Source organism: Danio rerio, chromosome 9 (genome assembly GCF_049306965.1).
Source record: "Danio rerio strain Tuebingen ecotype United States chromosome 9, GRCz12tu, whole genome shotgun sequence".
Classification (NCBI taxonomy): domain Eukaryota; kingdom Metazoa; phylum Chordata; class Actinopteri; order Cypriniformes; family Danionidae; genus Danio; species Danio rerio.
Window position 1 is genome coordinate 44,179,933 of NC_133184.1, and position 14,080 is coordinate 44,194,012.

The 14,080-nt window shown below is 36.2% G+C and overlaps 1 protein-coding gene and 1 long non-coding RNA gene across 4 annotated transcripts in view; one reads left to right on the forward strand and one right to left on the reverse strand.

Annotated features, from left to right (window-relative positions):
* The window catches only part of tfpia (tissue factor pathway inhibitor a), a 63,919-nt gene that overhangs the window by 27,160 nt on the left and 22,679 nt on the right, over positions 1-14,080 (reverse strand). The window contains exon 2 of one of the 2 annotated variants that reach the window (NM_182872.2): positions 4,492-4,692. In NM_182872.2, the coding sequence (NP_878292.2) occupies positions 4,492-4,692 (201 nt within the window). Of the gene's footprint in view, positions 1-4,491; positions 4,696-14,080 lie in introns of both variants that reach the window. The other variant, NM_001309803.1, reaches the window with a different exon arrangement.
* The window catches only part of LOC103911686 (uncharacterized), a 42,481-nt gene continuing 38,763 nt past the window's right edge, over positions 10,363-14,080 (forward strand). For both annotated transcript variants that reach the window (XR_011016738.1, XR_012385598.1), the window contains exon 1: positions 10,363-10,521. This is a non-coding gene — a long non-coding RNA (uncharacterized lncRNA). The remainder of the gene's footprint in view (positions 10,522-14,080) is intronic.

The window sequence follows — 14,080 nt, forward strand, 5'->3', positions numbered from 1 at the left end:
ACTGAGAATAATGTTGCACTATTTTATTAACAAATAATTAGAATGTTTTTTTTTCCTTCAACACATTCATCATTACTTTTGCCTGTGTAAGTTTTTTGCGCGCGCTTGAGCGCGAAGGCATCTTTTTTCAGGTGCAAGATGCCACTTTGGGTGGCACCAGCACACTCTGCCACACCTGTGGCTATGTTCCTGCTACAATAATAATAACAACAACAACGACAAAATAATAACAAAAAATAATAATAATAAGACAGGCCTACTTTGACGTTGCAATAAAAAAGTATTAATTATCAAATAAATATTTACAATAGGCTAAAGGCATATATTAAATTAAAATAGGAGAAAATCCAATAGAAACAAATGGTACCATTTATTATAGCCCCATGCAGGGTCCATTGTGTTCTTACAACCATTAAATAACTAAGTAAATAATAATAATAACAATACTAATAATAATAGGCCTAATAATAATAATAATAATAATAATAATAATAATAAATTATTATTTTATACAGAGTAGGCTATTATTTAGGCCTACAATAGCTCTGAAACAATCATGTAAACCAGGTGCTGCTCGGAAATGGCTATCTTTGCTCTGCATCAGGTACACAGCAGCAAGAAGCTTGGCAGTGAACTATGACCTCATTTTAATGACAAATGTCTAAGAATACTGCTGATTTACGTTTTTATTTAATTTATACATACGCAATGAATGTAAGCCTGCTAACTGTGTGTGGTTCAAATGATAGAATATGTAAACTTTGTTTATATATATAATTAAATAATAATAATTAAAAGCCTGCGTGTAAGGCTTTTATTTTGAGGGTGACGTCACGAGCGCAGATTTGGTTAACCAATTAGAGGAAAGTGGGCGTTTCAGCACCGCCTACATGTGTAAAATGAATTTTAAAGTCGTTTATCCGTTTTCCTACCCTAAACCAAAAAACGAAAATCCAGCCAAAATCTCGTTTTTTCGTTTTCTCGTGAGCAAAAGAAAAACGGAAAAACGGCCGTTTTCTCAATTTCCTTTATTCCGTTTGAAAATGGAAAACAAATGAACAAAACGTACACGGACCGTACACGGACCATTTTTTGACTCATTATTTCGTTTTGGTTTTGTGTTTGTTTTAATATTTCGTTTTAAGTTAATAAGCAGAATAACAGATGTTTCCGTTTTTTCTGCCTACAAAATAAACAGAAAAACGAAATATTCATCGTTTTTCTGATGTTTCGTTTTCCGTAATAAAAGGAATAATCAAATGAACGGATGATACACGGACCTGTACAGTATGTAAGTTTTACACTCTTCTAAACCATAAAATACCATAATATGTTTGCAGATATTTAAGAAACCTACTAAGTGAACATACTTGTTTATCTGAAAATCAGTGCTGAAGTCAGTTATTCTGCTTTGTAAATGTGCGTTATGTGCCGAAACGTCTGTCTTTGTTTGGTCATTTAACCTGCCCACTGCCAGTTTAGCCAATTATATTTCAGCTGCCCGGGTTGCCTTTGTGTATTTCGTTTATTCATTCAGAAAGACTCTCAAATTATGCACCTGCATCCAAAACTGTGACCTCCGGTGGACAGTAGTAGAGTTCCACACGAGGTGGTTAATAATTAGCAAATAATATAAATTACAAATGTAAACATTAGGTGAGCAGGATACATTGTAACCCCGTGTCCTAACAACACGCCACGTGGCCAGATTTGCAGTGATAAGCAATTTGGCTGATTGCGCCCTACACAACACGACAGAAATATACATACAGCCTTTCAGAAGCACAGAATAGTGCACTTACTGCACTCTAACAAAATAGTAAAGTTTATAATTTAATAATACATATTAAACCTCTTTAATAATGATTGTAAATTAATTGCACATGCTGAATCACTGATGTGTGTTGGTTCGCACAGTTCTAAAGTTAAATTTCAAACAGTTTACTGTATTTTCAGGATCTGAGGTGAACTATCTGCTGCTGCTTTCAGTAGTATGCCAATAAATGTCAAGTAAAATGATATTCAAACTCACATTGTTAGCATTTAACACTGAATAAAGCACACAAGGTGTACCTGAGGTGATCGTTGCAGTTTTCTGTTGTTCAGCTGCAAGAAGCTGTTTCTAAAATATAAATTTCAGGTGTTGGTTAGGACAAAAACTCCTTTTAATATGGAAAATATTCCTTTGTCCGACACGGTTTAAATCTGCCTTTAGGCTTGGCAGTCAGGCCCACTGCTTTTGTTTGTTGTCAATCTGGCAATCGGTGCTAGCTTGTGTTTTGAACCAAGCATGCAATATCTAGTTCAACCACTGGGTGTGAAACTTACATCCTGCACCTTTACACACACAATAATGTCTTTGTTTAAAAGCATTGATGACTTCTTAACAGATCCTTGACAATTTTCAATCTCAAATTAGTCTTATACAATATAATTTTCTTTACAATATAATTTAGTTTAAGTCATAAACAACACTTTTTTTACTGAACTCTCAGAAATAAAGGTACAAAACCTGTCACTGGTTACATCTAATAACAATCTCTGTTACTATTTGTAAAGGTACATATTGTATTATTACTTAAAAGTACAAATGTGTTCCTCAAAGTACCTTAAAGGTACAAAAGTGTACCCTAAAGGTACTAATGTGCAGCTGTAAAGTACAAAAGTGTACTTTTTGAAAAGGTACAGCCGCAGCAACAGCTTTTGTACCTTTATTTCTGAGTGTGTAAACTAATCTTTAATGAGTTGTAATTTGCAGTAACACAGCAATGCATTACATTATTGTTTTTTATGGGCTGGTAATGAGCCGTTTGGGAGTCACTCCCTCATGGTGAACTTTTCACTGTTCCCATAAAAGTATATGCTGTGTTGTAATGCATCTAAAATCTATGATTATAAAACAAACAGTTCTGGTTTTGGGTCCCGATTGGTCAATACAACATTCCAGGCGTAGTAAAGTACAGATATGACGTGCAATGTCCACATAACTCTGCTGCACCCATTCGCAAACGTGCTGTTATTGTTTACATGCCAAAGACTTTTTTTTTCTTTTCTTTTGTCATTGCAGAACTGTAACTATAATTCACTCATTAGTTAAGACAATCTTTCTAATTTATTTGTCTACAAATAAAATGTATGTTTTATTTTAGATTTAGTTTCAGTTTTAGAATGCTGAAAAAAACAATCACTTTAATAGTACTTTCAACCAAGCGGCAACCTCCCGCTCTCCCTTGTGAAGCTAATGGAAAGGAACTAAAACTGCAATTTACTGAAATTCCGCTAGTCCTGGCTCCAAAATAAAGCAGATTTCTATTGAGCCCACTGTTAAAATGGCCAACTTTACAGCAGAAAAAAGGTGTTTGCAGCTTGGTACAAAAAACGATTTGGTTCATTTAGCTAATATTACCCTTCATAACAACTGTAAGGGGGGTTGAATTTTTTTATAACTCATTCAATTTGTTTATATTAAGTGCTTAATTAAAGGTGTGGCCAATTGAGTGACAGGTCTTGCGTCACTTCACCTCAGCTGATTCCGGCTGATTAGCTGCTGAACTCGGCATGTACATCATATTTTTCTGGTGTTTTTTGTGGCTTTACATAGTTGCTTTTTGGAATTATTTTTTACAATTATCAGGTGACATGGCATGCTGTGTGCACTTAATTGTGCTCACAAACTATTCAAGTTGCCTCCATTTCCCAGGTGAGTGAAATTATATACTTATATACCATCTCAATGAATGTATTTGTTTTAGCTCATGCTCCGCCTCTTTGCCCTTGTTTGGTATCCCCCGGTCATGCAATGACTCATGAACAAAATGGCGACAGTTGGCCACGCATACTTGTAGCTTCTTTTGCGTTCTTCAAAAACCTATGGGTGACGTCACGGATAATACCTTCATATCTTTTACATTCTATTGAAAATACTTATTAATTCTTACTATCATTTCTTTCCTATAATTATATAAAATATACTTTCATAAAAGCTATAAAGGCAAGTACTCCATAGTGCATTAAACTTTGACTCATTCACAATATAACACAGTTACTCATAAGTTATTCCTCAATTCTATATTAGTAATCTTAGCCTTTTACTTAACCTAAGATAGGCTTATCTGAAATGCTTGGTTTATAGCCTGTGTGTGTGTGTGTGTGTGTGTGTGTGTGTGTGTGTGTGTGTGTGTGTGTGTGTGTGTGTGTGTGTGTGTGTGTGTGTGTGTGTGTGTGTGTGTGTGTGTGTGTGTGTGTGTGTGTGAGAGAGAGAGTGTTTGGAATATAGTCATGACACATGAGTCTGGGTCAGGTCATCCAATATACTGTGTGAAAATGAAATAACTAACACAAAGAGCAGATCCTCATTCTGAAAGATGAGTTGAATCTGAAGGTTATTTTAAGTGAATTTCACCATTTTCTGATGGAGCAGGGGGTGATATTTGTGTTAATTTAATGCTTATTGGTCACAGAAGTGCACGGGTAAGGTAAAACTTGCCGTACCTGTCACAAGACACATTTCCTCGCAGTCTTGCAGGGTCTCAAAGTTGTTTGCATTGCCTTGACAGCCTCCATATTCAAAGGGCTCACAACGGCCGGTGTCGATGTCAAAGTAAAACCTGTCCTTCATTGCCTTGCACGGCCCTTCATCTTTCTTCAGGGCGCACGATTGATGGAAGATGCGGAGTTCAGACCTCACTCCATCTGCTGAAGGTGGAAACAAGCCAGAAGTTATAATTTGCTTGGCACATAAGTCACAAAACTGTGTGGTACATTTAAGCTCTCACCTAAGGCTGTGAAAGAGCTTTCTGGCATCGCAAAGTAGCTCTACACCTACTTTTAAAAGAGCCAGCACCCTTGCTTAAGGAGATCTCATTGACATGACGTCCTGTAGATTTTAGGGATATCACAGCTTTGCCCTTGGTGTTTTAATGCTTGGGTAAATCAGGATGAACCTCCTACACTTCTCCACTCTTAAGCCAAAGAGGAAGATAAAGCAGTCTTTCTTGAATACAGATTTTGACAGTTTAAATCAAATATCTTTTTTCTTTCCCTCCAGAAATGGGTTTTAATCCCTACCAAGAATCATCCGTATTAGTCTGTTCTGATTTCAGTCTGAGTAAAAACACTGAACTCAGTGGTCCTTCCTGAGCACACAAAAGCAGGACTCAATCTAAAATGCCACAAACTGAAGTAACAGATGGTCTTGGACTTGAGCGACAACATCCTGCGGGGCGTCTGGATCACTTATCCTGTCACATCCTGATGTTCATCTCTCCACTCCATATAAAACACTCTCTCAACACTGCCCTCGAGTTCGAGAGACTTCTGTTGAGGTGTTCCATATGCTCTGGATAAATTCTCGCATGTACAAAAGCAGGAAACAACACACACACACACACACACACACACACGCCTTGATGAGTTTTCCATTGTAGATAAATAACAAAGGCATCAATATGCTTATTTGCATTATTATATAACCCAGACGGCAGAGAAAAACACCAAGTCCCTGAGGGAAATGCTCTCATGAGTTTACACTGACAGGTCTATTTGCAAACATATATTTAAAGATGCTTGTTGGAAAAATAATCAATCTCAACACAAGCTATTAGAGACTAGTGAGTCAAGGCCAGACATGGTCAAGATCTAGTGAAGAATGGTCAGTCGGCCAAACTAGATGACTAGAGATTAAGGAAGACTAAATAAACAAATAAGTGAAGTTTCCCAAACTAATTTCGAGAGGAGCACGTGATAGAATTGACTACAGCTGATCCATATCACTAATCACTAACTAACCAATCGGATCACTCTAAATTTAATATAAATATTCAGCCTAAACTCTATTCCTCATCTTCGTTTTTGGAAAAACCCCCCATCCTTCCCTTCTCCCTCCTCCTCAGTTCGGGCGTCACGGCGGCTCAGTGGCAAGCACTGTTGCCTCACAGCAAGGAGGTCATTGAATCAACACTAGCTGAGCCAACCGATACTCTCTGTGCGGAGTTTGCATGTTCTCCCCGTGTTCGCGTGGGTTTTCTCCGGGTACTCCGGTTTCCTCCCACACCCAAAAAACCATGCAAAGTTAAAGTCACAAGCACATACTACAAATTAGCGCCAATAGTGATTTATTTTGGGAGCTATCGAGAACTACCTGATCTCATATCCCTCCTAATGCTTATTGACCAGGCGGGAGCCTTGGGCTCATCTATCACCAAGCTCAGGGTTCTCTCCCGGGACAGCATGCCAAACTAGCTTAAATAGTCAAGCACTATCTAAGTATGAACTCTTGAAATGAATGTTAAGAGTTTGATTTAAGGTTGCATGGTGGCTCAGTGACCAGCATTGTCGCTGGTTCGAGTCCTGGCTGGGCCAGTTGGCATTTCTCTGTGGAGTTTGCATGTTCTCCTCATGTTGGTGTGGGTTTCCTCCTAAATTGACCGTTGTGTAAGAATATGTGTGGGAGTGTATGGGTGTTTCCCAATACTATGTTGCGTCTGGAAGGTCATCCGCTGGGTCAACATATGCCAAAATAGTTGTAGGTTCATTTCACTGTGGTGACCTCAGATGAATAGGGGACTAAGCTTAAGGAGAATGAATGAATAAATGTTTGATGTAAAAAGAATTAGATGTAACATTTACGTGAGATCATAGCAGTGCTGGGTGAAAAAGAGGACAAACAATGGAAATTTGAAAGAAAAATGTAAACAAAAAGAAATCAAAAGCAAAACAAACAAAAGTCTTGCTTAAACAAAAACAAACAAGCCCAATTAAACGCCAAACCCACTAGAGGGTTCTTACACCTTTTCCAACTTCAAATTCCAGCACTTTTCAAGCACCTTCAAGGTGCATTTGTATGCTTTTCCAGCACCTAATAACCACGGTTAATTACGTTTATATATTTTGTATGTACTTTTTCACATTTAAATCTATTGTGCTATTTTAAAAAACAAAAAATTCTTGAACACTTTAGAGCATAGATTTATTGGGATAGTTTACCCAAAAATGATAAAATAAATAAATAAATTTAAAAAAAGTTTAGTTAGTGGATGAAGTATGCTTTTAAGTTTGATCTCTTTCTACCTAAAATTGATATCTCAAGAAATGAGCTTACAGTCAGATTTTGTTTGGGTGTAGTACCAACCTTTCATGACCAGTCGTTCATGATATTTCATGTGCATTGCTATTTTTTCTTTACAGTCATTGGATTGTTGTTTCAGGTTTAAAAATATCTCTATAAATATCTGACACAAAAAATTAAGTTGTCTTAAATTTCAGATGTTCAATAATCAAGTTAAGAAATACAAATTCAAAACATTTCTAATAGGACATAATCAGTATTATTAACAATTGTTAATAATTCAATTTAACACAATTCAAATTCAGATTGTTTTAGCTTATTATTATTATGTGGTGAACATTTTGCAATGAAAACTGGTCCACGGCAACAATTTATGCACTCGCACAAATGCTCCCAAATATATGTTGAGGTTACATAGATAAAATTGTGCACATATGCAACCAAAACAGTCACAATTTCAAGCCCTGCAAATTCAACCAGGTTCAAAAACTTTTTTCCAAAATCCAAGCACTTTTCTAACCTTGAAAACACTGTATTAAAAATCAAGCATTTTCCAGGATTTTCAGCACCCATAAGAACCCTGCCACTAACTAACTAACTAACTAACTAACTAACTAACTAACTAACTAACTAACCAAAGGAAAATGTAGAAATCAAACCGAAAACTTTAGGGTATCTGATGCCTTAAGGTAACTACACCAACTAAAACAAAAAAAGGTGGCGACCACTCCATAAGCGAACTAACAAACAAACATAATTGGATTCTAGTAACTAGATAAAAGACAAAAAGTTGGCAACTAGCAAAACAAGGCATATATTGTTATCTAGATAACAAAAGCCAACTCTCATAAAGGTCATTCGGATTAGAAACTAGACAAAGTACACAAAGATGGCAGTTAGCAGAACAAGAACTGAAACATAGCAACTAAAAACAAAGTCAAGACTTAATTTAAAAAAATGGATGATTCATCGAAATCTTGCATAATTTGAGCACAAATAAATCCTTTTTTTTAATGTGAATTTTCTTTGCTATGAGAGCACTAAAAAATTCTATCTTATCTGAATTTTTTTACATTTCATGGTATCATATTTAATGATTTTTCTTATCTTATCTCAGCCCATTATGAGGCTTAACATTTCTGAACAAGATAATTGCTGTAATCACGTGAACCAAAATTGCTGACATGTTTTTTTATCTACATTTCCATGGATACAACAACTCAGTCCTTCTTCTTCAACACTAAAATGTTTTAAAATGCACATTTTACATCTGCTTTCCCAGCATATTCAATAACAGACAAAAGTTGGTCTTCAGGTTTTGACAAACTCATTGCAAATTCTGAGCTTGGGCAGGCTGTCCCATGTTGAGACTCAGTCCCTACTTGTTTTTTATAAGAGACGTGTTGATTTTATCACACTCTGGAATTCAACAAATCAGTTCAGAATCTTAAAAGACACTCAGGAAATCTCAGTCTGAAGGGAAGCGCAATGCATGTAAATATCTGTTTACAGATGTCAACATGTCATGTTTGCTCAGGGTTTGCTGTTAGTTACCTGAGCAACAACACGGTGATTAATAGCGCCGTCAGCAGCCGATCTGACCGGAACGCAATGACGACATAAGGGTGAGTTGTGAAGTAGTTGTCATTTGTAAATTAGTAACCAGTGATTCAGTTCAAAATTCAGCCCCTTTTCATTATGTGACATATTAAATGCTATCATATCCCATTTGTCAGAAGCAATATCACTGATAAAGGTACAGATGTGTGTGTGTTAGACACAGTAGTCACAGAGAGAAAGGGGATGATTCTACCAGTCTGAGTCATACTTCTGATCATCTGATTTAATCAGCAGATAAAGCTCAAAGTCCATGGAAACAGTCATTTTGCTCATATATATATATATATATATATATATATATATATATATATATATATATATATATATATATATATATATATATATATATATATATATATATATATATATATATATATTTCATTTATCAGGTGGCTTTGAGTAAAATGTTAATATTATTCTATAAAGCTCTGAAAACAAATATTCTAGATATCAAATTGGATTGAATAGCAAGAATATCTTTTTTTTTCAGAAAATCAGGGTTGTTAAATAAAATAATGTTTATTTTTCTTGTGAAGATTACATTATGATTGTGTTTTTATTTAGTTTGTCATTAACAAAATTGAACTGAATCATGTGGTTAAACAGAATCATAGATCAAAGATCAAATTATATGGAACTGGAAAGGCGAGGCAGGTAGACTATCTTGCTCTTTAAAAGTCAATTTTGTCACCAAACTGAAATTGCTGCTTAAGAATCAAAGAATCTAAAAAAGTATCACTGTTTCCACAAAAATATAATATATGAGAATATAATATTGCACAATTTTCCTATTTTAATCTATTCTTCATTAGATAAATGCAGCCTTGTAGGCATGGGCCGGTATACGATTCTGATGGTAGGACAACCTTGGTTAAAATATTACAGTTTCATGGTATTGTGATTACTGCTCTAAAATATATTCTTATAATATCTGGGTAAAAAACAACAACTTTTCCCTCTTTGAACACAATATATAATTTATTTTGGGAAACATTTTAAATAATTTGCAACAGTAAACATGTCAGGCTAAATCAAATCAATCACTGACCTCTGCTGTTTTTATTAGTTTCAAAAAACGATTTTTTTACCATTTAAAACTGCATCTTTGGATATCTTTTCTGCTGTATATACTGTTGTCCTAAAAACATTTAAAAAAAAAACTGGGGAAAAAAACATAATAAAAATTGTACATATACCAAACTGTATAACAGAAAATTTTGGCCATTTTAAAACCTTAACTTTTCCAAACCGCGGTATACCTTGAAAACTGTTACCGTCCCATATACTTGTAACTTGAAGTAAGCTTTAAATGATTAAATTATATTAAATTTAATTTGTGCACTCAGACTGATCTTAAGTTTTGTCAGTTTATTATTTATAGTTACGATTATATTATTTATATATTATTTATAGTTATAGTTATATTTAGTTATAAAAAGGAGGTGTGACAACTTCCCCCCCGTCCCCCCAACCCAACCGCCATTGAGTGATGAGCTAATCATACTAACTTGTATAAATTAGATTGTACAAATTCATACAAATTAGCCACTAAATCCAAAATTACGTGAGATCGCTTTGGAGCAGTAGATCACATGGCTGGAGCTGCTGCAGTTGCACAAATGGGCAAGGCTGGTGGCGCTATAGCATAGAAAGCTGCTTTGAAAATCAATATAGTTGCTGAAGAAGAACATTCAGGAATTAACTTATGCATAGTGGTTGGTAATGTTTGGTGTCTGAGAACAGTGAATGATCTTATAAAATCCACAGTAACCGAAACTAAAAACATTAAAAGGAATTTATGTGGCAAGAAACTGCAAACAGAAAGTCACTCGATGGTAAGTTTAAGCATTTATCGCAGTCATAAAAATGATAGATAGTTTGTGTTTTGGTTGTAACAAACTTGCTGGCATCAACTTGCTGTAGATAATCAGTCACTTTGTGTTCAATGTGACAGCAGTTTGTAGGCTTTTTGCCTCAATTTATTACAGCCAGTAGCTAGGGTTCCATGACCTGTTGTTATTTCTCATCTAGAAGTCTCGTATTAAAAAACGACTGATGTAAATGGCAAATTTTAATTAGCAAAAAAATTGTTATGCTTGCTTGTAGTGGATATGAATGTTTTGAAAAAAGGATGTGAATAATGGTAGATGGAAAGACATTTACCAAATAAAACTGATTTAGCAAACATTTCAGACATCACTCATCAATTGTATACATTATGCTTGCCTTGTTTACTGTTGGTTACTAGGTTACCAATACACAGTCAGTCACTCTAACAACTTGATGCAAACGCACCTAATTAAACTTTTTTAGCAAACTTTAAAAAGATTCACTTCATGCTAGAACTAGTGCTTAATTTGTAAATTGCGAGGTCCCCGAAAAGAATGGATCCAGCATGTTACCAGAGGAGGGAGTGGTGTTGCGGACTGAAGCGAAGAGAGGGAGAGAGGGGATGGGGTTGGGTGCTTCACGAAAAGGGGTTGAGTAGTCGCGGATGAAAGGAGGAGAGGGGATGGGTGGGTGGGGGGGGTTGTTGCAAAGAAAAAGTGAAGAGGGTTGGGGAGTCGCGGAAGAAAGTGAAGAGCAGAGCAGGGTAGGGCGGGGCTGCATGTGAGGAGGGGGATTGGTAAAATGAGGTGCCGGATAGGATTTCAGAGGTGTCAGATCCAGTTTGTTTTTGCACAAATTAAGCACTGGCTAGGATGCTACTTTAGCGGTGTATTTCGTGGCAAATATTTGCATAAGAATTTTCCTCAAATAGCAGGCCCGGATTAAGAACTCAGGGGCCCCTGGGCACATTATCTTGTAAGGCCCCCTACCTGGCCGCACCCCTATAGTTGAATTTAAAAAATAAGGATAATATAATAATTTTTAAATAAAATAAATCTAATTTGTTGCCCACATATTTAAATAAATGATATATAGTACATATGTATTTATAGTCTGCAAAGATTTAAATTATTTTTCAATGCATTAAATAAAAATACTAATAAAACTACATATATATATATATATATATATATATATATATATATATATATATATATATATATATATATATATATATATATATATATATATTTATTTATTTATTTATTTTTTTTTTTTTAAGGGTATTTTAATGTATTGCTTTTACAAACTTATAAAGCATATTATTGCCATGGCATATAACGCACAATGCTTCTCCAATCCAGTTCTATGAATCTGAGTTCTATGAATCTGAGTCTTTCATAATACAAACACTGATTTACTGTATCTCCTCCTCTCCCTGTATTTTCTCTACTCTTCTCGTGATGAAGACTTGATTATAAACCTAAAAGTATCCGAAATCACACACACTATACCTCTTCTCTCCCCTCTCTCTCCTCTTCTGGGCCTTTCTCTCTCTCTCTCTCTCTCTCTCTCCCTTTCTGTCTGTCTCTCACACGATGAATCCAGTCCGCGCTGCGCTGCCGTTAGCCTCCTCCGCCTGGTTAATGCTAGCTACTCATCATTTAAAGTTAGCATAACGTCTTCTTCTGTACCCTCATTCTCCTGATCATGGGTCTGTTTAAAGAAGGTGTGTATGGAAAATGCCTCAATAAAGATGCCTCCTCTCCTCTTTCTCTTGCGTTTGCTAAATCCACTTGTCCACTCATTTTTGATCTATGACAGATATAACGTTACACTAAAGTCCGCTCAGTTTAGTGCGGGTTATTACAAAACTGATGTTTCCGCGCTTGACCAATTACAGCATTCTGTTTAACTAAAGAAAGAAAGGCAATTTAAATATAATAATAATATTAATATGTGATCGCGATTTTTTTGCTCAGAGGAAATACAGTTGTCTGAGCAATATAGTTTTTGAAGAGAGGGAGGCGCGGCAGGCGCCTATAATAAGGCTAAACATTATTAAATACCCACGAGACACTTGTGACTTTATATCACAATTTGCATTATTTTTAAAAAATGTTTCTTTCCTGTTAAAAATAAATATATTTCCAATCTGATATGTAATGGGGAGAAAAAAAGTAGCACGAGGTCAGCTGATGGTGGATTCGAACCGATGTTATGATTAATCGCATCAAAAGATGATGCCGTGTGCCTTACAAGGTGCGCCACTGCGACTGTATTAAGACAGTGCTCTTCACTCATCTTGTCCTATCAATCAGGCATCGATGGGCGTAAACCCTGAATAGCTTAGTCTAACTACATGCGCTATTTGCAATTAGCCTAAAAAGACACTCCGACATTGTCTTTTTTTCTCCCCCCTCGCAGGGGCCCCTAGTGCGCACGGGCCCCTGGGCCTGTGCCCATAAGGCCCATTGGTTAATCCGGCCCTGTCAAATAGTCAGAATCAATATATAATACAAAAAATACTGACCAAGTGTCCAAACTGGTTGACCCACTAGTTGAGTTGTTTTGTGCTACAGTAACTAGAAACGTATCACAGAGCTACAATGTTCACTCAAACTGTTTATTGATAATTAATATTAATAATTGATAAAATATTGTTTATTAACCTTTATTAAATGGTTTACCAATAGAGTGGCACGGTGGTTCTGTGGTTAGTACTGTTGCCTCACAGCAAGAAGTTTACTGGTTTGAGTCCTAGCTAAGCCAGTTGGCATTTCTGTTTGCATGTTCTCCCAGTGTTCACCGGATGCTCCCCTACAGTCCAAAGACATGTGCTAAAGGTGAATTGAATAAAATACATTGTCCGTAGTGTATGAGTGTGTATGGTTGTTTCCCAATACTGGGTTGCAGCTGGAAGGGCATCTGCTGTGTAAAACATATCCTGGAATAGTTCATTCCGCTGTGGTGACCTCTGAAATAGAGACCAAGCTGAAGGAAAGTGAATAAATGAATGGTTTACTAATATACGTGTCTCTGCATGTTAAAGTGAGATTGTAGAAAGTATGGAGAAACAACACTTGTGTGTTTTGATTTGTTTATCATGTGCACTGACTTGTATCCTAGTTTGACTTTTTTGACTCGCTGTCATCAAGTGTCCAGACCTGATCTACGTCTAGGCCTGTTTGCCAGTGGCATCTTTGTCTACAAAATCCTCCGCACCTTGGAACGGCTTGGTTATCTCCAATACCTTAAAATCCCACATAGGTCACAACTTGTTTATTCTACAACCGTACAGAGATAACAACAATGGGTGACCTAGTAAACCTTGTTGCGTCGGATCCCATGAAACTCTTGCGGGACAGCCTCGCTGTCACCTCGTGCAATTATCTGAGGTCTGCAGTTCAGGGCTCGCTGAAGCAAATAATCCCGTAAACCCCAATTAATCATTGTCAGGTCCACAACTGACTGCATGAGAAGATACGGGCTGTTTAAATGAGCGTGTGGCCACCGGTCTGCTTGACCATCTGGGACACCTAATGTGGCCATACGTAAAACATA